We start from the raw sequence: 22,208 nt of genomic DNA on the forward strand, positions 1-22,208 counted from the left end.
CCCAATCCACCTTTTAGTACTGAATAGTGTAAATCATGACCTGGGTGAATGGAAACCCCCATAGATAATTAGTGGCCAGTCTATGTCTCTTATTGTCTCCGTTTGCCTTCACCCACAATTACATTGGCAGCCCCATCATTTTCACAATGCTCATATTGCACAAAGCACTGGTGCCTGTTTTATTCCCAATCCAGGTTTAACCCCTGATTACTCGTTCTGAGCAGATACACCCGCCAGAGTGGCACATTCCGGGGGAAAACCTTCTCGTCCCGCTTAGTAAAAGCCGACAGCTACGGATATTATTTGGCTCTTATCTGTTTCTTAACGAATCCTTCAATAAAACCCCTCAGTATCCCGCTTAGTTTATTTGACCGATCTTCCTCGACCCTGAGGCTTCATCTTTATTTACTGATCACAAATAACTGCAGAACCCTGAGCGTTTGCTTTCCACCCAGGAACCAATTCGGTGTATCCAATTAAAGGCCGACGGGCCGATACTTTTAAGGTTGACCAGTCCGCACAATGTTGGGATTACAGGGCAGCCCACACAGTTGTAATCAGCACTTTGTAAATCCCCCTATTCACTGCGTTGTGATGCAATTTCCTAGGGAGAAGCTCAATTACATTGAAATGGATGGGATTAAAATTTTTACTTTGGGGGAAGGGAATGCTTAGGATAATTAGGATAAAGTCATGAATATCAAAAGTCGGCCGATTTGGGGAATACAAACCTCTTTACACAAGTAAATAAACGAATTGACTAACAAAATTAGCACTTTGTTTTTATTTTTATTTATTTTTTAACATAAAAAAAAGTTATAATGCGGATTTGAATCTTTCTGGTGCCTGGAAATAAGGTTTAATGGCTTTGACTTCAGTTCGTCCATTATTTACAACAATGAACCGGTTTATTGTAAAAATGACTATTAAAATGAATGAATCTAGCAATGGGGTTGCCCCAGTCTACATTATATATACAGAGACCATAACATCCAGTGCCTAATAGCCGAGATTTGTCATAGTAAATTACAGATTTGCAGCATTCGGCAGGCAAATAATGTAAACCCATCGTTCAAAAGCAAAATGCAAGTGGATACCAAATGCTCTGGGAAATGTATAGCTTAATTGGCACAAACCACTTTGGATTTTTCTAAATAAATCTGGAACATTAAACCAATAGTTTTACACCAAAGTCATAGAAAAATGCTCTGTTATATGAGATTTCAAAACAAAACACATTGCATATAATATGGATACAGTGTTACTCTATGTTAAATCCTAACACAGTTAAATAAAAGGGATGATCTGTAACTATGTATAAATGTATAGGATCTGGGAAATCCACTTAAGAGTTTTTTCATTATTCACCAATAGGTCACACGAAATGACAAAAATATATATCATTGAAAATGTATATATATATATATAGTGCTTAATGAGAGTGCTTAATGGTATGCCATGTTGGTGCCTTGTGCTTTTATATTTATTATTTATATATTTATGGTTATGGAACTCCTTCCTCACTTTTAATATCGTTATATTTTCCAGTACAGGGCTACATTATTCCCTGCAATAAATATCTATATTGTAGTACATGTCATATGCCAAAATAGACTGACTAGACCTCCTTATGAAAGAGTTAAGGTAGGAATATTCACACTACATGTTATAGAGAAGCGCCACAATATGTTCTGCCCATAAACGTTTACTAAATATACTTCCTCCTACTTTGTCATTATAAACAAGTCTTTCTCCTTACTCCAATAAGAAGGCAAAGAAAATGAGGGACTGCGATATGGAGAGGCAGCAAGAGTCACCTTGGCATGCAAACCACCCAGTGGTAGCAGGCAATAAAAGATCCTTATGTAGCTAACGTTTCCATGCAATACCCAGTATAGCGCTAGTATTGTTCTACTCTGGGCTATAGTTGTGCACTCACAAGCAGGGGCTTCACAAAGCAAACACAGAGGGAATGTGTCTTCTGGAAGGTGGCTGCATCTATGGAACAAAGTAATTTTAAGGGAAGAAAGTATATCAAGGCTGTCAAATCTGCAGTCTCCACCATTGGCTGTTGGGTAATACTGAGAGTTGTAGTTTGATAGCAACTGGAGAGCTGAATGTTGGGTAATATATAAACATGGTGTCATACTGGGACTATTGCCCCAGGCCTTGTTGTCATCACTAAACCCTGGTTCTACTATAGAAACTGGGGTCAGGTGGGACTTAGAAGTATGTATATATATATCAGACTCTTTGTGCTTTCAATAAGCAAGGGATGTAGGGGGTAAAGTGTTAATAACCCAAAGACCACCATTGTGCCAAAATTTTCTGCTAAGCCAGTGATTCATGGATTGGGCACAAAAATGTCTGGTTGTAAATTAGAATGGATTACTCCATATGCAGAAGGCACTAAAGAGTTCAGATTTAAGGAGGAAGGGGGGCTAATATAATAAAAGTCATACGTGCCATCCATTTATTGACTCGAGTAGTTGGTAAGTGCCATGCTTTGTGTTACTGCGGTGGCTCAGCAGTCTACTGACAATGTTTTTGAGGGATGTAAGAAAGAAATATTTGTTTGTAAACTATCAGTGTTCCTGGTGGGCCTCTAGCAAATGAGCCCCAGCATCTACTTGTTAATAAAATAGCTATGAATATTGTTGTTATTATTATTACCGTATGTTCCCTTGTCTTCCAGTCTGTCGCTCTGATGAATGCATGGTTGTTAAGGCCAAGCACACTAGCAACACATGGCTGCTGATGTGCCAAAGTATAGAATGGCAGAACAAAGGTTGATTTCCTGGTACACTGGGTAGAACAGTATAATCCAGTGGCATAACTATAGGGGTAGCAGAACTGGTGACTGCAGGAGGGCCTAGGGCCTGGTAAGGTCCCATATAGAGTGTTGGTGCTCAGAAATATACTTTGCCTGGGGGTGCAACCGTATGCCCCAGGTATCATCCAGAAATTCTTACACAATTAATTGCAAAACCATGCACATTAATAAAATAACTGCATTTATTCCTATAGCTTAGTATCACCCTATACTCTTCTGCCAAGAGCCATATAAATATTACATTATAAATAGTATTATTCCTGTTACAGTACCTACATTACACGCAGTAAATGCACCTGTGTAGAAACCAAAGATAAAATAATTTAAGTGTTAATAAGTTCAGGGATTGGCAAGTGACCTATTTCTTGCTGCTTTGTCACTGTCGTTAGAGCCTAGGAAACTGAAGGAAAGCTGGAGTCCATCCACTGGGTGCACGACTGGCACGGTCTGCATTTTGGGGAAGCTTGGCGTGGCCAGCTCCCACTTGGCAGTAGTTACCAGCTCCATGGCCAGGATTTTGAGAATGATTTGTGCCAGTTCTTTCCCAATACAGCTCCTGGCGCCTCCACCGAAGGGAATGTAGTTGAACCTGCCCAGTTTCCCCTCGTCTCTCTCCGTGCTGAACCTCTCTGGGTCAAACATTTCGGCGTTTTGATACACCGCTGCTGTTTCGTGGGTGTCCCTAATGCTGTACATAACGCTCCAGCCTTTGGGGATCTGGTAACCCTGGGAAAGGAAAGAATGTGCATCAGTTTTGATTAAACTATATCAGTAAGATATACCCAGTAAGATATGAACATTCACCTATATGAATTAAGTATACTGCTGGTACCAGTAAGTAGCACAACCTGCCTAAAGGCACAATGCCTATTTTAAAGTTGGTGGAGGAGGAATAATGGTATGGAGTTGTGCTCTATGGTTTGGGAAAGGCCCCCGGTTCTATTATTCTGAGTTTTGGGAAGGCTTTTTACCGTTTCAGTACAATAATGCCTCAATGTACAAAAGCAAGGTCTGTACAGAATGGGTTTACTGAGATGGTAGTGGAAGAATCTGGTCTACACAGACCCCTGACCCAAACCCAAGTGAGCCAGAATGAGGCCTGGATTTGTGGGCATGCCAAAAAGGCCAGGGCTCAGGGCAGCAAAGATCGGGAATGAAATCGTGGCCCGCTAGGCCTCATCTGCACTGGGGATTGGACTGGAGATTTTGGCAGCTATTTAAATCTCCCGCCCATCCAGTCCCCAGTACAGCCAATTGGTAAGGGGGTGTGGCGAATGCCGGGGGGTGCAAGCACCTAGAGGGGATGAGGGGGAGCGAGCGCTCAGGGGTGTGAGCATGGGGGGGGGAAGAGGGGGAGTAGGGCCTAGGAGCGCACATATTTAAAATCTGTCCCTGGCCAGAACTAGAAGTAGGCAGAAGAGGCAAGTATGTAGAGTGCTGGGGTGGGGGAGGGTTGGGCACTAGACACGTACCCCTTCTGAACCCATAGTCTGGTCCCTCATTCCCCCATTACCCGATTCTCAACCCCCCAGGTCATCAGGGTGCATGCACAATGCAAATTATGCCTTTTCAGCTCATTCATTTGGTTTGTACTTCTTAACCACAGTAATGCTATTGCCTGAGACTATAAGAATTGATGAGCATTGGCTGAAAAATGCTCTTTTCCACCAAAAGAGGGCGACTAAACAGCATATTCCTTTAAAGGAATTTTAGAATTTGTCATGCTTATCTTATGCTTTTCCCCATTAGGGGAGTGCAGAGTTGTATGTGTTATATTCATGCCATGTATTTGGGCACAATAGAGACAATGGTAGAAATCTGACATGTTTTTAGCAGCAGAAAAGACTAAGGACTGATATTACTCAATATACAAACAGCAATGACCTGAGCTTCAATTCTACAGTACTTTATACTGGGATTTATATCACACAGGACTGGTTTAAGATCAGAAAGAGCATTTAACGTGAACCCAAAATCTGAGAGCGTAAATTATCTACATGGCATGGGGCTCAAATGGTTTAGGTGCCCTGCTGGGCAGTTTCAGATAAACATGATAGTATAATGCTGTCCATACACATGATGACAACATTGGGCTGGGCAATACCAGGCTAATCCGATAATTTGGCCAAGGGATGATTTTTGGCCAGATATCTATTTGGAAGGGCCCATACATGGGCAGATAAGCTGCTAACTGGGGGGGGGGGGAAGATTTTTTTAAAGTGAGAAATTAGAGCTCACCACAGTAGAATTCCAACACACTTCATTTCTATGGAATTTTTTTAAAGGTGTATCTATCACGTGGTGAACTCTAGCTTTCACCTATTGATAAATGCTCTAAAAATCTCATGGTGAGCTTTTATTTCACACTGATAAATTGGTCCCTAGGTCTAAAAGCCAAATCAACAGCTTAAATCTTCCCTTGTATGATGGCCTGCTTAACATAAGAGTAACTAGACCCGGCATCTGTGAGGGTAGGCATGGCAGGGAGACTAGCAGAAGGGGAGATCACGATTACATGGGTGGTATTTCAAGTCATGCCCTTATACTTAGGGTGAAGCGTGCCTATATTTTCTTGCTAGAGGCCTGAGGATAGGGGGAAGGAAGGCACCTACTTTTGCCCTGCACTGCCCCCCCCCCCACCCAGTCTTGTTCTGAACCCATTAGTTAAAAATGTTATCAGAGATGGTACAAAATACACAGTGGGGCAATGTGTAACAGCTGTATGATACGCTTACTATTCCTTTCAGAGATGTTCAACCTGTGCCGATCAACAACAGCCAGTGGGCCACAGGTTGCACATTCTTGCTTTATATGTTTTTATTTCTCGAGCTGGGATCCCCAGAAGTTGCCCTGATATCATGAGTTATTTAAAGGTTTTTATTGGAACAAGTATAAAAGGAGAACCTTGGTGACAGTTGTTTTCTTATACAGAGAATCTCAAACATGGGCAGAGATCTGTGGAGGGCTGGGCAGTTTAGCAGGGGGCTAATGTCCTGCTGGGCTTGTGAGATTGTAATGATTTTGGCCACTGTGGGAGGTCATCTGTCCATCACTGAGATAAGTACTCTAAAGCCCATGGCTACTGTATTACCATGTGGGCTAAGTACCGTCAATCACTGGTAAAGTCATCTCAGAGTGAGTGATTGACAGCTCTGCTATTCTATCAGACCTGCAGCAGCTTCAACTGGCGAGGTTCTGAGCCCTGACTGTATAATATATATATATAGCAAAAAGTATCCGGTACCGCACTCACAGGACTTATTCAAAGCTCACAAAATTTATTAGAAAATTGTGTCTAACGTTTCGGCTACCACTGCAGCCTTTCTCTTCTCAGTCTTTGAGAAAGGCTGCAGTGGTAGCCGAAACGTTAGACACAATTTTCTAATAAATTTTGTGAGCTTTGAATAAGTCCTGTGAGTTCGGTACTGGTTACTTTTTGCTACATTTATTCGTTTTTGGACGGCACCCAGGCATCTCTAATCTTTTTTAGCGTGAGTGCCTGTTGCTACATTTTGTTGATATATATATATATATATATATAAACTGTAATGGATCACTGATTCTATCTATCTATCTATCTATCTATCTATTATTTGACTAATCTATTATCTTTCTTTCTTTAACGGGTTAAGGGCTTGCAGGGTGTGGGTGGACCATGGGTAGGATTTTTTTAATTGTTACCCCATTTTATTGTTGCCGGGCCAGGGTCGGACTGGGGTGTGCAGGGCACACCCTAGGCTGCCGCCCCCGAGGGGTCCTCACACCCCACCTAGAGTGCACATACATTATACTTATCTTGGAAGGGATCAGGTCTGGGTTGGCGAGACCCTGGGCAGGGCCCACCACACAGGGAGCCCAAGTGACCAAGTTACTAATAATTATTGCCCCCTGGGTGAAGGGCCCTACTAACTTTGTAGCATGCCAATAAAGAAATGTATGTATATATGCATGTATGTATGTACATGCCACAATGTATGATTCTTTTATACTTACATCCAGCTCAAACGTCTGAAGTGCTGTTCTGTAGCCCCCCGAGACTGGGGGAAGCAGGCGCAGAACCTCTTTCACCACACAGTCCAGGTAATGGAGGCTCTTGAGCTTCTCTAAGCTGATGTTTTGCTGGCAGGTTCCTTCAAACACAGAATTCTGTAGCTTGCCTGGCACTGGGGAGCAGTTGGACTTATCATGGCTGCAGGGTGCCTCCTGGATTCTATTTTCTCCATTAACGAGATTTTTACTTGATAAAGAATTCTGTGGGTCTTGATCAGTTCTATCAGTGAGCAGCTGTTTAGTCTGTTCCCATAGGGTCTTCACCTGCCCTTCAGTGCCCATCACAAGAGGCAACTGACAACCAGCTGTGAGACACTGATGCCCATTATCCTGAAGGATGTTGTTATTTGGGTTTTCCGTAGCAGGAAGACACTGTTCACAATGTTCGCTGAGCCCATGAGATGCCAGTTCCTGGCGGATTTTATGGATGGCAGAGGGGTGCTTGAGTAGGAGCAGTACCAGGGAGGTGCTGGCACTTGCAGTTGTCAAGAAAGCTGCAAATATTAATTCTATGGCAGATTCCTGAAAGCCAAGCACACAAGTGAAATTATTTTAATGGAGTTTATATATAATTATATGCTCAACCTTTGCATAAGAACTTTACCTTTCTCATTAATCCCAGATACTTTATCCTTATCAGACAGATACCAGTATTTACAGATAACTTTAAAACCATTTAAATGTTTTTTTATTAATCTATATTAGAAAGTTGTTTGGAGTTAATGTTTTTATATAAAAGAAAGATCCCCGTTAATAAACACAAGGCCCAAAAAGCTTACCTATAGAGAACTAAGAGGATTCTGATGGAGGTCAGATACTTTTTACAGTGGGGACCTGTAGTTAACATGTACCTGCATATTTATTGGAGGACCCTCTATCCTTTGGGGTGAGCTTTATGGTCACAAACTAAGCCAATAGGCTCCATGCATTGACTTAGCAAATAGGAGCCATTTTTAAAAAGGGCATTTCCATCCTGGCAGCTAACCTGGGTGCTAACTTCTAATACAACCTCCCCTGGCAGAGAATTCAGCATTTTCCTTAATTTGGAATGTACCTTTAACTCCTGCATATTGATTTCCTTGCCTCCTTCCTTGGCGCTGTTTATTAGATAATCCAGGGCATCCTCACAGGCATCTGGGTCTCTTTTTGATAATTTTTCTTTTATGGCTTCTTCCATGTACTGGTGGAGAGTGTCACGTGCCTTCATACCCTATAAATACAGACACAGATAAGCACAATGGCACAACAGACTCCCTTTTGTTATATCCTAGTGGCATATTGCCTGCCCCTGGGATATAATGTTGCCAGTGGGATTTATATGGGGTTGTATTTGTATATGGACTGGGGCAATAGTGAGGTAAGGAATCTAATATGAAAGTAATAGGGACTGTAAGTTACTCAGGGGCAGGGACTGAACCAGATGCTGAACACTGTGTGTAAAGTTCTGTATATTTCTGTAATGTCAGTTGAATAAGAGAATTTGACACCTTAAAAGAGAAGGAAAGGTCTAATCACTGGGGGGGGGGGGGGGGGGGGGGGGCCAAAATGTTAGGTAATAAGTGATTACAATCACTGGGGGTGCCTAACCTAACATTTGGCACCCCCCGAGTTTAACTCTCCTTCTGTAAAGGGGTTGTTTACCTTTGACCTTTTACTATGATGTAGACAGTAATACTCTAAGAAAATTTGCAATTGCCATTTTTTTTATTATTTCTGTTTTTTTTATTATTTCACTGTCTCCAGTTTGAGATTTCAGCAATTATCTGGTTGCTAGGGTTCATATTACCTTAGCAACCAGGGAGTGGATTGAATGAGAGACTGGAATATGAATAGGAGACAACTACCTGAACATAAGTAATAAAAAATAACAACAACAAGAAAATTGTAGCCTCACAGAGTAATAGTTTTTGGCTGCTGAGGAAAGACCAATTAATGAAATTAATGAAGACCAATTGGAAAAAAAGGTGAACCACCCCTTTAAGAAGAACACAGAAGTCATATTGCTATACAGTAGCTGTAGAACCAATAGCAAGGTGACTGTTGCAATAATATATATATAAACTATATATATAGTGTTTAACATTATAATGAACTAGGGAGGGGTCTAACAACATGTGTATCATATCATTGAAAGGGTGAACTTGATGGACTCTTTTTTCAACCCTATGTAACTATGTAACTATAAAGGGGAAAAAGTCAAAAACCTTCTGCCCCTTGTAGTCTCCTCCATGCACTCACATCACTTTGGCCGTTCTCATCCCTTTGCTCTCTCTGTCTCTCTCTCACACCTCCCCCAGCCCCTCTCTCCCCTAATTGCCAGAGAATAAAATAGTCACAAACAGCTTTGCACACTGTTTAGAATCCCCTATGGCTAAATCCACCAATTCCACAGGGGATAATGGATGGGCAGTGAAGCTATTCTGCTATTCTGGGCCCTGGCCATTGTGTCTGACCCAGCAGGGAGCCGTGGCAAAATGACAAAGTTTTAGTTATTAGGGGTTCAAAGTGTCCGTCTCCTTTAATTTGTGATCCCATTGAACAATGTGTTGCGTGTCCCTCTGCAATATGGGCTGCTGTATAGCAAATAAGGGAATCTAGTTCAGACAATTTAATGGCTTTGGAACATACTGTGGCTGCTATTAAGCTTATGATTTATGGGCAGAGGCTTGTATGGAGCTCAGCTTGTAGTGTTTGCATGTTTGTGCCTATAAATTACAAGCACAGAGGCAATGAAGGTGCTCCTAGCCTAAGTGCTACCCCGTGAGTCCATGCACAAGTCTCTTCCAATGTATATTGTGTATGGAAATAATCCTAAACCAGATATATACACAGACACACAGATGATAGATAGATAGATAGATAGATAGATAGATGATAGATAGATAGATAGATAGATAGATTGATAGATAGATAGATAGATAGATAGATAGATAGATAGATAAATAGATAGATAGATGATAGATAGATAGATAGATAGATGATAGATAGATAGATAGATAGATAGACAGATGATAGATAGATAAATAGATAGATAGATAGATAGATAGACAGATGATAGATAGATAGATAGATAGATAGATAGATAGATGATAGATAGATAGATGATAGATAGATAGATAGATAGATAGATAGATAGATAGATCAGCGCTGCGGAATATTTTGGAGCTTTATACAAAAATGTTAGATTGTAAGCTCTACGGGGCAGGGACTTCCATCCTCTTGTGTCTTTGACTCTTATCTTATTGCAACTGTATATTTTATTTATTTGTGTTTATTGTAATACTTTTATTATTATTATTTATCTATTATCTTAATAACCCCCTGTTTGTATTAATGTATTCTACTGTACAGCGCTGCGTACATAAGTAGCACTTTATAAATAAAGATATACATAGATAGAGAGATAGATAGATGATAGATATAGATGATAGATAGATAGATAGATAGATGATATGATAGATAGATAGATAGATAGATAGATAGATAGATAGATGATAGATAGATAGATAGATAGATAGATAGATAGATGATAGATAGATAGATGATAGATAGATAGATAGATGATAGATAGATAGATAGATAGATAGATAGATAGATGATAGATAGATAGATAGATAGATGATATGATAGATAGATAGATAGATAGATAGATGATAGATAGATAGATGATAGATAGATAGATAGATAGATAGATGATAGATAGATAGATAGATAGATAGATAGATAGATGATAGATAGATAGATAGATAGATGATAGATAGATAGATAGATGATAGATAGATAGATAGATGATAGATAGATAGATAGATAGATAGATGATAGATAGATGATAGATAGATAGATAGATAGATAGATAGATGATGATAGATAGATAGATAGATGATGATAGATAGATAGATAGATAGATAGATAGATAGATAGATTAAAGGGATATAAATAGTATGGATGATAGATAGACAGATAGCGTGATCAGCGCTGCAGAATATTTTGGCACTTTATACAAAAATGTTATTGATAATAATAATAATAATAATAGGTAGATAGATAGATGATAGATTAAATGGGTAGATATCCCTAAGAAAGAAAGAAAGGTACTATACCTTCCTATAACCTGACAGATAGATGCTGGATGAGGATGCTGGGAGATGTAGTTTAGCAACAGGTGGGGAGTCAGAGGTAGGCAGATGCCAGTATCACAGTAACAGGCACCCACCCAGGTACTAGGAAAGGAGCAGGAATGGGGGGAAGCAGGGAGGGAGGCTCAGTACCTTTCGGAGGCCGCTGAATGGGATGTCCAAGGGGAGGCAGAAGAGGTTCTCCACCAGCTGCTCGAAGGTCCGGGTCAGCTCCTGGAACTGTGTGTCTGTCAGGCTGAGACCCAGCAGGATCCGGGCGGCGATACGGAAAGTCAGGGCTTTGGCACAGGAGAGCATAGAGACCGGCCCGACCCCCCGGCACCAACTGCGCACCTCCCAGCGCACCGCTTCATGGATCCGGGGCAGGTAGCTCTCTAGGGCAGCGCTGCTCAGCACCTTGCTCATCATCTGCCAGAGGGACAGAGAGGTGAGGGAATCGCACAGACACATTTATATCTCTCTCACACTCATGCAACTGCGCGCAGGCTGGCAAATAATATCACCCACTGATTATAATAGCGGGGAATTAGCGCATCACCGTGTGTGTAGGGCTGACATGCACCTGTGTGAATAAAGGCTACAGGATGACAGCTCTGTCTTACTTAGCATTTCCCGATAGAGATCTGCTAAAGATACCTGCCTGACCCCCGACCCTGGGTAACGCACCTTGGCACATCAGGGGTTTCATTACCCAAGTTCAATAAAACTGCATTCCTCATGGGTACTATTTCCTCTACCTGTGTGTGTCATATAATCATATCGTACGATCACATCGTACCGACCAGTGCAGCCAACAGGCTGAGGCGCTTTCTCAGGTGCCCCAAGTGCATCTCTTGTCAGCAGGGGAATGTGACAGCTCTAATGGCAGCATCAGGGCAATGAGGGGTTAATAAGAGACTGGAGGGAACAGGCAGCAATCGGCAGTCATTAATGTAGATGAGAGCAATGCGGAACCCCTCTGGCTCAGGATGTGCAGGGGAAGCCAAACCCCTGTAATTACCTGCTTGTTAAGCACTCATAATAATCATGTTTATTTATCTAGATCTCCGCTACTTAATCTAAAAGCCAGAAATACAGGGGAATGGAATTGCCGACTGTCCTGTCCTACAAGTCCCTTTACTGTTTTTTTCCCCTTAGGCTGATTGAGTTGTAGTTCAACAACAGTCACAGATCCCAAAGTTGAAGATTTTTTGGCCAAGGGCAACATTTTTAGTAACATAATGTACAAGGGAAGATATCTGCAGTGTTAAGTCGCTATATACCCTATATACCCATACGAATACGCCTGCGAATACCCATGCGAATCACCCAATTACACTGGGTGGCATTAAATAATATTCTATTTGCAGAAGGTCTATTAACCCATAAAAAGCGCCGTTTCCTTTGGAACTTGCCCATTAAATGTACTTGCAGGTGGGTTGCTATGGGGTTGCCGGCCTGGTACCAAATCGCATATTGGGACTATTTCTAGGCAGATGTAGCAGCAATGTCAGTGCCACCCACCTTGCGCTTTTGTCGATGGAGCTCCCCAATAGAGTTGGAAAGAGTATTGGAGCCCAAGATGATTTGGGTGCTCTGTGGCCACTGGGTGCTGACAAGGTGGTGTTCTCCCAACAAGATCTTGCGAATGTTCTCTGCCCCTGTCACCCGAATAACCGGCTTCCCCAGCAGGTGGGTCTTAAATATGTTGCCATACTTCTCTCTCCTGGAACTATGGAAGCTAGAGCCCTGGGGAGACATTGGGAGAAGAGAGTAAGAGGGGTATTCAGCCCAAGTGCCAGGCAGGCACCCTGCAATCCCAGTACTGTAGGGGCCCCTACTATAGGGTGCAACATCCCATATACTATGGGCTAAATACTGGATGTAGAATGTATTCTTACCTGCACAAGCCAATGCAGAGTTTCTCCAAAGAAGGGCCATCCCATGGAGCCCTTGGGTAGGGGCAAACTGCTCCCTCTGTCCCTAGTGCTGTGCCATCTCAGGGACCAGAGCTGGTGAGATGCAGCCAACAGGAGGACCAGTGAGAGGGCTGAGGTCAGGGCAGCCTCAAAGAAGGACGTGTAACTGATCTCAAGGAGGAACATCTTGTAGCCAGTGGGGCTTCAGGCTCCCTTGGTGCCAATAATGACTAGTGAGATGGAAAGCAGTGTCAGCAGGCAAAGCCACTCTCTGAAAGGGGCACTTTATTCATCTGAGGAGGTAGCCCAGCTATTTATGTGGGATGCCCAATACACTAGATACATATATGTGTGTGGCTCCTGGGTATATACACACACACACACACACACACACACACATATATATATATATAGATACAAACATATATACACACAATACAGAAATTAAACAATATATGTATACCATACAATTATTTATTAGAGGCAAAATGGTTAAGGGGATGTAAACCCCAAAAAACTGAATATTGCCAAATGACTAAATATGTAATTCTAACCAACTTACCAATATACAGTAATTACACATTTTACAAAGTTATTTGTATGCACTTATGTCTGCTATATCCTATTGTCTCTTTTTATTCTCTGCCCTGCTGGTTCTGACTGTTGAAATGTAGAAGCAACTGGCCGATCAAAAGACCCAGCAGCAAGCAAGGTTCGATTTCTGCTACATTGTTTCAAGAGACAGAACCAACAGTGCAGAAAGGAATAGATACTGCTTTTAATAGCAATTACCTTTACAAATAACTTCAAAAACACTGACATTGGTTAATGGATGTAAAGGGGAAAGTTGCTACCAATTAAATGTTTTATCCTTAGGCAGAATGTTATTTCTGAGTTTCCATCTACAGGTGCTGAGGGTGATTAGAGAAGATACATATAATGACAAGGGACATATTAAGAGAAGGGACATATTAAGAGAAGGGACATATAAAGGGAAGGGACATATAAAGATAAGGGACATACAAAGGGAAGGGACATATAATGAGAAGGGACAAATAAAGAGAAGGGACATATAATGAGAAGGTATAAGAGAAGGGACATATAAAGAGAAGGTATAAGAGAAGGGACATATAAAGAGAAGGGACATATAAAGAGAAGGGACATATAAAGAGAAGGGATATATTAAGAGAAGGGACATATTAAGAGAAGGGACATATAAAGAGAAGGGACATATTAAGAGAAGGGACATATAAGGAGAAGGGACATATAAAGAGAAGGTATAAGAGAAGGGACATATAAAGAGAAGGGACATATAAAGAGAAGGGACATATTAAGAGAAGGGACATATAAAGAGAAGGGACATATAAAGAGAATGTATAAGAGAAGGGACATATAAAGAGAAGGGACATATAAAGAGAAGGGACATATTAAGAGAAGGGACATATAAAGAAAAGGGACATATAAAGAGAAAGTATAAGAGAAGGGACATATAAAGAGAAGTGACATATAAAGAGAAGGGACATATAAAGAGAAGGGACATATTAAGAGAAGGGACATATTAAGAGAAGGGACATATAAAGAGAAGGGACATATTAAGAGAAGGGACATATAAGGAGAAGGGACATATAAAGAGAAGGTATAAGAGAAGGGACATATAAAGAGAAGGGACATATTAAGAGAAGGGACATATAAAGAGAAGGGACATATAAAGAGAATGTATAAGAGAAGGGACATATAAAGAGAAGGGACATATAAAGAGAAGGGACATATTAAGAGAAGGGACATATAAAGAGAATGTATAAGAGAAGGGACATATAAAGAGAATGTATAAGAGAAGGGACATATAAAGAGAAGGGACATATTAAGAGAAGGGACATATAAAGAGAAGGGACATATAAGGAGAAGGGACATATAAAGAGAAGGGACATATAAAGAGAAGGTATAAGAGAAGGGACATATAAAGAGAAGGGACATATTAAGAGAAGGGACATATAAAGAGAAGGGACATATAAAGAGAAGGGACATATTAAGAGAAGGGACATATTAAGAGAAGGGACATATAAAGAGAAGGGACATATTAAGAGAAGGGACATATAAAGAGAAGGGACATATTAAGAGAAGGGACATATAAAGAGAAGGGACATATTAAGAGAAGGGACATATTAAGAGAAGGGACATATAAAGAGAAGGTATAAGAGAAGGGACATATAAAGAGAAGGGACATATAAAGAGAAGGGACATATAAAGAGAAGGGACATATAAAGAGAAGGGACATTTAAAGAGAAGGTATAAGAGAAGGGACATATAAAGAGAAGGGACATATAAAGAGAAGGGACATTTAAAGAGAAGGGACATATAAAGAGAAGGGACATTTAAAGAGAAGGGACATATAAAGAGAAGGGACATTTAAAGAGAAGGTATAAGAGAAGGGACATATAAAGAGAAGGGACATATAAAGAGAAGGGACATTTAAAGAGAAGGTATAAGAGAAGGGACATATAAAGAGAAGGGACATATAAAGAGAAGGGACATTTAAAGAGAAGTTATAAGAGAAGGGACATATAAAGAGAAGGGACATTTAAAGAGAAGGTATAAGAGAAGGGACATATAAAGAGAAGGGACATATAAGGAGAAGGGACATATAAGGAGAAGGGACATATAAAGAGAAGGTATAAGAGAAGGGACATATAAAGAGAAGTGACAAATAATGAGAAGGGACATATAAAGAGAAGGGACATATAAAGAGAAGGGACATATAAAGAGAAGGTATAAGAGAAGGGACATATAAAGAGAAGTGACAAATAATGAGAAGGGACATATAAAGAGAAGGGACATATAAAGAGAAGGGACATATAAAGAGAAGGGACATATTAAGAGAAGGGACATATAAAGAGAAGGGACATATAAAGAGAAGGTATAAGAGAAGGGACATATAAAGAGAAGGGACATATAATGAGAAGGGACATATAAAGAGAAGGGACATATAAAGAGAAGGGACATATGAAGAGAAAGGTAAGTTGGGCTTGGAGAGACAGAGAGGAGAGACAAAAGGCTGGGCTGGAATTTCCTCTGTCGCTAGAAATGACAGTGAAAGGGACTGAGAAATAAGAACAGGGCTGTTACATATCCTGACTTAACTGAGGTGGGGGTGAAAAAACTTTTTCAAAACTTCCTAAGCAGGTGTTTTCTATTGGAGGAACAGCAAAACCCCTAATGGTATATACTACTCACCAGTCCTTCACACCAACAGGAGTCTGAGAGGGAAGAGGAATGTTCTGTGGTGGCCCCACATCATCAGGCAAATCCTATGGCTCGTACTGTGGGCTAGCGCCACATTTATATACATATTGCCTTCATATACGTTCCCCCTTCACACATGACGTGTTGGGCTGCCTATTTAAGGAGCTGGGAATGAGGGCGATGATTGGCTACTTGGAGGTGATGCTATTGATGGAAGGAATGTGCAGCTGGACAGGCTGATGTGACAGCTCTCTGGGTGGGGAGAGGGGCCCCAGAAGGTGGGCCCTACGGGCGGCTGCGCTCACAGGACCAGGTAACTACTGAGCGATCCCTGTGCGCTGCGGGAGAGTCGGGCTGCGCTTTGTCGGTGCAGTGCTCTCACCCGGTGCGACTTTGTGGCTAATTGAGAAGTGGAACGGTTACTTTCTACGTGGCAATGAGCGACTGTTGCACTGATCTTGGATTAGTAAGTACAGAACAACCGACAGATCCACAGGCGCAGACAGACAGTCAGATGGTACATAGATCAGCGCCGCAGCGATACCGCGCAGCAGTCTAGGGAGCGACTCGCTTGAAGCAAAATCTGCTAAATGTGCAGCTGAAATCCACCGAGTGAAGCAAAGTTTCCCACTCACTGCTACAGGCACAGGAGAAACACATACGCAGGCGGAGATACATCGGCAGCGATACATCGGCAGCGATACATACACCTAGAGAGATCGGCCTGAATAGGCACATAACTATTAACGGGTAGATTGTAATTCGGTGATGATGATACTTATCTAAAGATAAATAATGGTCACATAGATAAACAGAAAGATACATCATAAGATTAGATAGAAATGTAGAGAGAGCAAAGGTTAAGAAAGGCAGAGACAGAGATATATACACAGAAAGGTAGGTTATGTGATTAGACAATATATACATAGATATATGGATAGATAGATGATAGGTAGGTCTACAGATATATAGATGATAGATAGATAGATAGATAGATAGATGATAGATAGATGATAGATAGATAGATAGATAGATAGATATGATCGACAAATAAAAGAGTAAGAGAGAGGTACAGGATAGAAGTGGGAATGGATACACGGTTCGATATAGATGATAGAACAGACAGGGCACACACATAATATGTAGATAAATAACAGGATGGATAGAGAGGTAGGTGATGGGTAGGGAGATGACAGATAATAGAAGCATAGAGTGTTAGATAGTTAGACAGAGATGGCAGAGAGAGATTATAGTAACAGATAGGATAAGGGCAGATACAGACAGGGGCTCCCATATAGAAGTGTCTGTAGCTCAGAGACAGGGCCCGTTACTGGGGGAGAGGCACCCACCCTGCATGGTGTCACCCTGTCAGGCACATGGGGTCGGAGCGGCTCAATACGATTCAGTTACAGGCAGCGCAGTGAGGTGCTACAGCTACAGTGTTGCTGTACAGTGCAACAGCGCAATACAGTACAGACTATTATACCGTTATACTGCCTTGGGGTGCAGACTTTATAATACTTTCTGGTTGCTGAGTATCCGGCACCTCTCTGGGTGCTGAGTATCCGGCACCTCTATGGGTGCTGAGTTTCCCACAGCTTTCTGGGTGCTCAGTATCCCACAGCTCTCTGGGTGCTCAGTATCCCACAGCTCTCTGGGTGCTCAGTATCCCACAGTTCTCTGGGTGCTGAGTATCCCACAGCTTTCTGGGTGCTCAGTATCCCACAGCTCTCTGGGTGCTCAGTATCCCACAGCTTTCTGGGTGCTGAGTTTCCCACAGCTTTCTGGGTGCTCAGTATCCCACAGCTCTCTGGGTGCTGAGTATCCCACAGCTCTCTGGGTGCTGAGTATCCCACAGCTTTCTGGGTGCTCAATATCCCACAGCTTTCTGGGTGCTCAGTATCCCACAGCTCTCTGGGTTCTCAGTATCCCACAGCTCTCTGGGTGCTGAGTATCCCACAGCTTTCTGGGTGCTCAGTATCCCACAGCTCTCTGGGTGCTCAGTATCCCACAGCTCTCTGGGTGCTGAGTATCCCACAGCTTTCTGGGTGCTCAGTATCCCACAGCTCTCTGGGTGCTTAGTATCCCACAGTTCTCTGGGTGCTGAGTATCCCACAGCTTTCTGGGTGCTCAGTATCCCACAGCTCTCTGGGTGCTCAGTATCCCACAGCTCTCTGGGTGCTTAGTATCCCACAGTTCTCTGGGTGCTGAGTATCCCACAGCTTTCTGGGTGCTCAGTATCCCACAGCTCTCTGGGTGCTCAGTATCCCACAGCTCTCTGGGTGCTTAGTATCCCACAGCTCTCTGGGTGCTGAGTATCCCACAGCTTTCTGGGTGCTCAGTATCCCAAAGCTCTCTGGGTGCTTAGTATTCCACAGCTCTCTGGGTGCTCAGTATCCCACAGCTCTCTGGGTGCTCAGTATCCCACACTGGGTACTAGGTACTGGGGCATTCCCAACAGCCATGCCCCCCTCCATTGGTACAGGGGAGTTATCTGCATCTGTGGAATATTATATGTAACCCAACTGCCTACCTGTCTATTCAGTTTACAAACTTTCATCATCACCATAACACTATCAAACAGTTTATTTTACTACAATCTATCAAGCTAGGGCAGGGATCCCCAACCTTTCCTACTTGTGAGCCACAGTCAAATGTAAAAAGACTTGGAGAGCAACAAAAGCACCATAAAAGTTCATGGAGGAGCCAAATAAGGGCTCAGATTGGCTATTAGGCAGCCTCTATGCACACTATCAGCTTACAGGGGGCTTTATTTGGTAGGAAATCTTGTTTTTATTCAACCAAAACTTGCCCCCAAGTCAGGAATTGAAAAATAACTCCCTGGTTTGGGGGCACTGAGAGTAACATCCAAGGGGTTGGGGAGCAACATGTTCCCCCCGAGCCACTGGTTGGGGATCACTGATATAGTGTATTTATTAATCATCTAATCATCTGTCTTTAAATTTGTCTCTGTCTCCCTACTCCCTACATCTTTTATTCTCAATTTATGTTCTATCTCTGATATCTATTCTGTAGTCTTTTTCATTTATATGTTGGTAATATCTATCTATCTATCTATCTATTATCTATCATCTATCTATCTATCTATCTATCATCATCATCTATAATCTATCTATCTATCTATCTATCTATCTATCTATCTATCTATCTATATGTCTATCTATCTATCTATCTATCTATCTATCTATCTATCTATCTATCTGTCTATCTATCTCTATCATCATCATCATCTCTCTATGTATCATGTGACCAATCTGTTATTTTCTGTCTGTCTGTCATCTACATCATCCTCATGTGTCTGTATCCTGCATATGCAATGAATGTTAATAGCAATTACCAATATTTACTGGGATCTCTTGCCGGCCAGTAAGCATTACTCGAGAATCTGCCCCTACACTTGAAGAATCAGAGAGTTGTGGCTGCCCAGGTAGCAGTGCTTAGGCCGGGGCGCAGTACAGGCAGTATATTTTAGCTGGAAGCTGCATACTTGAGCAGAATCAGTGTGAAATACGCCGTGTGTGCCCGGAGGCCAATAATCTGCCCCTATGGCACGAGCCTTAGGGTTTCTCTACCATCTGCTCATCCTGTGTCAGTATTTGTCATTCCATATCTGTCTGCCTCTATGTCTGTCTTTCTGTTAGTCTCTACTGCTGTCTATATTCCTCCCTGCCTATCATTATGAATCTGTCCTTCCCATACACAGTTGTGACCCACAGAAAACATCTGAAATGATTCTAAACTGTTACAGTTACAGAGATGGGGTGCAGACTGGGTGCTACTGATATGATCCATTCTGAGAATGTCCTCATTCTATTCTCCCACTATAGAAGGTATGGCTTTATTCCCTCCAATTAACCCTACCAGAGAAAAGCTGGGTGGTTGGCTTTAATGCCAATGTATAATTGGAGGTAGTGCAATCACTTTATATGTATGTAACAATGTTTGATATTCCTGGGAACCATCTTTGACCAGCTGGCTGTTCTGGAGCAATGCCCTGCAGAGAGTCATGGGAGTATTAGTATTAATAATAGCTAGTGAGAGTGCTGACATTGCCTGTCCACAGGGCCACCCTTAGGGCCTGCAGCTCCCTGTGTCAAATAGTTCATATAATAATAATAATAAAAAAATACAGTCTGTGTCTCACAACAATTTGTGAATAAAGCCTGTTACAGGGCTCCCCTTGCGTCATACCACAGTACAAGTCTTCCATTTATCCCCAAGGCCAAGAGCACACCTGCTTAATCCCATCTTCCCAGCCTTTAGTATGCACAGCAGCAGCCTGTCAGTGCCCACACGGGGCGGATTCACTGTCAGACCAGCATGTGTGGAGCCCACCGGCTGTTACCTTGGGGTCTTCCACCCCTGTTGCTGTGACTTGTCTTCCCCTCGGGTGCCTATATGTAAATACACCAGGGGCATATTTAGATATAGGCACCTGAGGGCCTGCCCAGGACGGCAGCATCAGGGGACAGCCCTGCCCTTGGGTGCCTATATAATCTCAAAATGTAAAAAAAAATCTGGGGATATTTAAATTTTTTTTTTTTAATGATTATAAAGGCCGTCCCCCTAATGCTGCCTCCCTAGGGTGCTTGGGGCTGAGGCTGTTAGATGGAAGCAATGACACATAGAGGAAGCACGTCAATTCCGCAACCTGAGGGGCATATTTAGGTTGGGTGCCCAGGGTGGCCTGACGCAGTTTTTCCTGTACCATCTCCCTCACCCCTGTACTTACCTTTCAGCGAGGGTCTCGGGGGACCTGCATCACTAGTGCAATTAGTGCAGAGTGCAATTAGAAAAGCTACATTTCTGATTTGAAGACTGGAATTTTGCCTCTTATCCAGAAATGTCTTTTTGTCCCCCCCCTGGTAACTTGTTGGGTGCTGTTTTCTCAATCAAGATTCTTAACTTGCCTCATGGTTGCCGCTCCACTGGGCCTTGTTACATTGTTATGCCCATTGGGGGCCACAGAACGATGGCTTAATGACTCCACGCTGTACTGGGAGCCCAGGTATAATTAGCAAGGTTAATTGGCTTCTGTTAGGGGCCTTAGAGTAAGATCCTGTTCGGCAATAAATGATGTATTATCACTATAAAGCACCATGGAACATGTTGGCGCTATATGAACAAGATAATATTAATAAGGTAAAATGAGCCTGTGTTTTTTTTGTTTTTGTCATCACCCAAGGGGTTAAGCATCACTCAGCAAACATGATATCATTATTGACTCCCTTTGCGCTCCGTGTTTATCTTGTTCCACTGGAAGTGGCAGGAGTGGGCCCCCCACCCGCAATCGATAGACATATGTCTTCCCACATTCACAGGCCTATCCGCTGGAGTGCAGCCGCGTAATTTATAGCCCCATCAGTATAAATCTCCCAGAGTTTGAGCCCGCTCTCAATAATTTACAACTTCAAATGTATTCCAATGGCCAATTCCCAAGATCACAAACTGCAGTAAAAGGAGAGCCAAGCGCTCGAGATCAGTATTTGTGGTGCAACAGACTCAGCTGCCAGTAGCCGTTTGGACCATCACAAAGGGCCACCTTAGCACAACGCTAAGTGATTGGACTGCACTTATTGGCAGCACCAAATCAAACTGGGATTCGGAGCAAAATGACTCTCAGATTATTAAATAGGTCAGCAATGTACTAAAAGCAGACTTGCCTCATTCACCCATAGAACTGGCATCTGAAATGGCTTATTAGCAGTTCATTTACAGGTAAACTGCATGGCTTCCAGGGAAACTAGTGTAGTCTGCAGCATACATCAAAAGTAATGAGCAAACAGACAATGTCTGTCTTAGAGGGGTGATTTGTCAGTTTGCAACAAATATACATTACACTGGAAATGTACCCGGGGTTGGTAGGCAGAAAGGGCATTTTTCCCCCTGCCCCAGCATCACAGGAGCCCCTTAGGGACAAAGGATATATTTGTTTGAACTCTTTAGTTGCCCCACCAACAGCCAAAGGCTCAACAACATTGGACATTCCTGTAGAGGTATGGGATCTGTTATCCGGGAACCTATTATCCA

At 42.3% G+C, this 22,208-nt stretch overlaps 1 protein-coding gene across 1 annotated transcript; it reads right to left on the reverse strand.

Moving 5' to 3' along the window:
* Positions 1 to 765: 765 nt before the first annotated feature.
* On the reverse strand, positions 766 to 16,983 carry cyp26c1 (cytochrome P450 family 26 subfamily C member 1). Its single transcript, XM_031905723.1, has 7 exons — positions 16,149 to 16,983; positions 12,900 to 13,147; positions 12,523 to 12,747; positions 11,152 to 11,427; positions 7,938 to 8,093; positions 6,827 to 7,405; positions 766 to 3,559 (listed from the first exon to the last, which is right to left on the reverse strand). Exons 2-7 carry the CDS (start codon positions 13,101 to 13,103, stop codon positions 3,173 to 3,175), a joined length of 1,827 nt encoding a protein of 608 aa, XP_031761583.1. The 5' UTR covers positions 13,104 to 13,147; positions 16,149 to 16,983; the 3' UTR covers positions 766 to 3,172.
* Between the last annotated feature and the right edge of the window lie 5,225 nt (positions 16,984 to 22,208).

The sequence above is a fragment of the Xenopus tropicalis genome, chromosome 7 (assembly GCF_000004195.4).
Source record: "Xenopus tropicalis strain Nigerian chromosome 7, UCB_Xtro_10.0, whole genome shotgun sequence".
NCBI lineage: Eukaryota > Metazoa > Chordata > Amphibia > Anura > Pipidae > Xenopus > Xenopus tropicalis.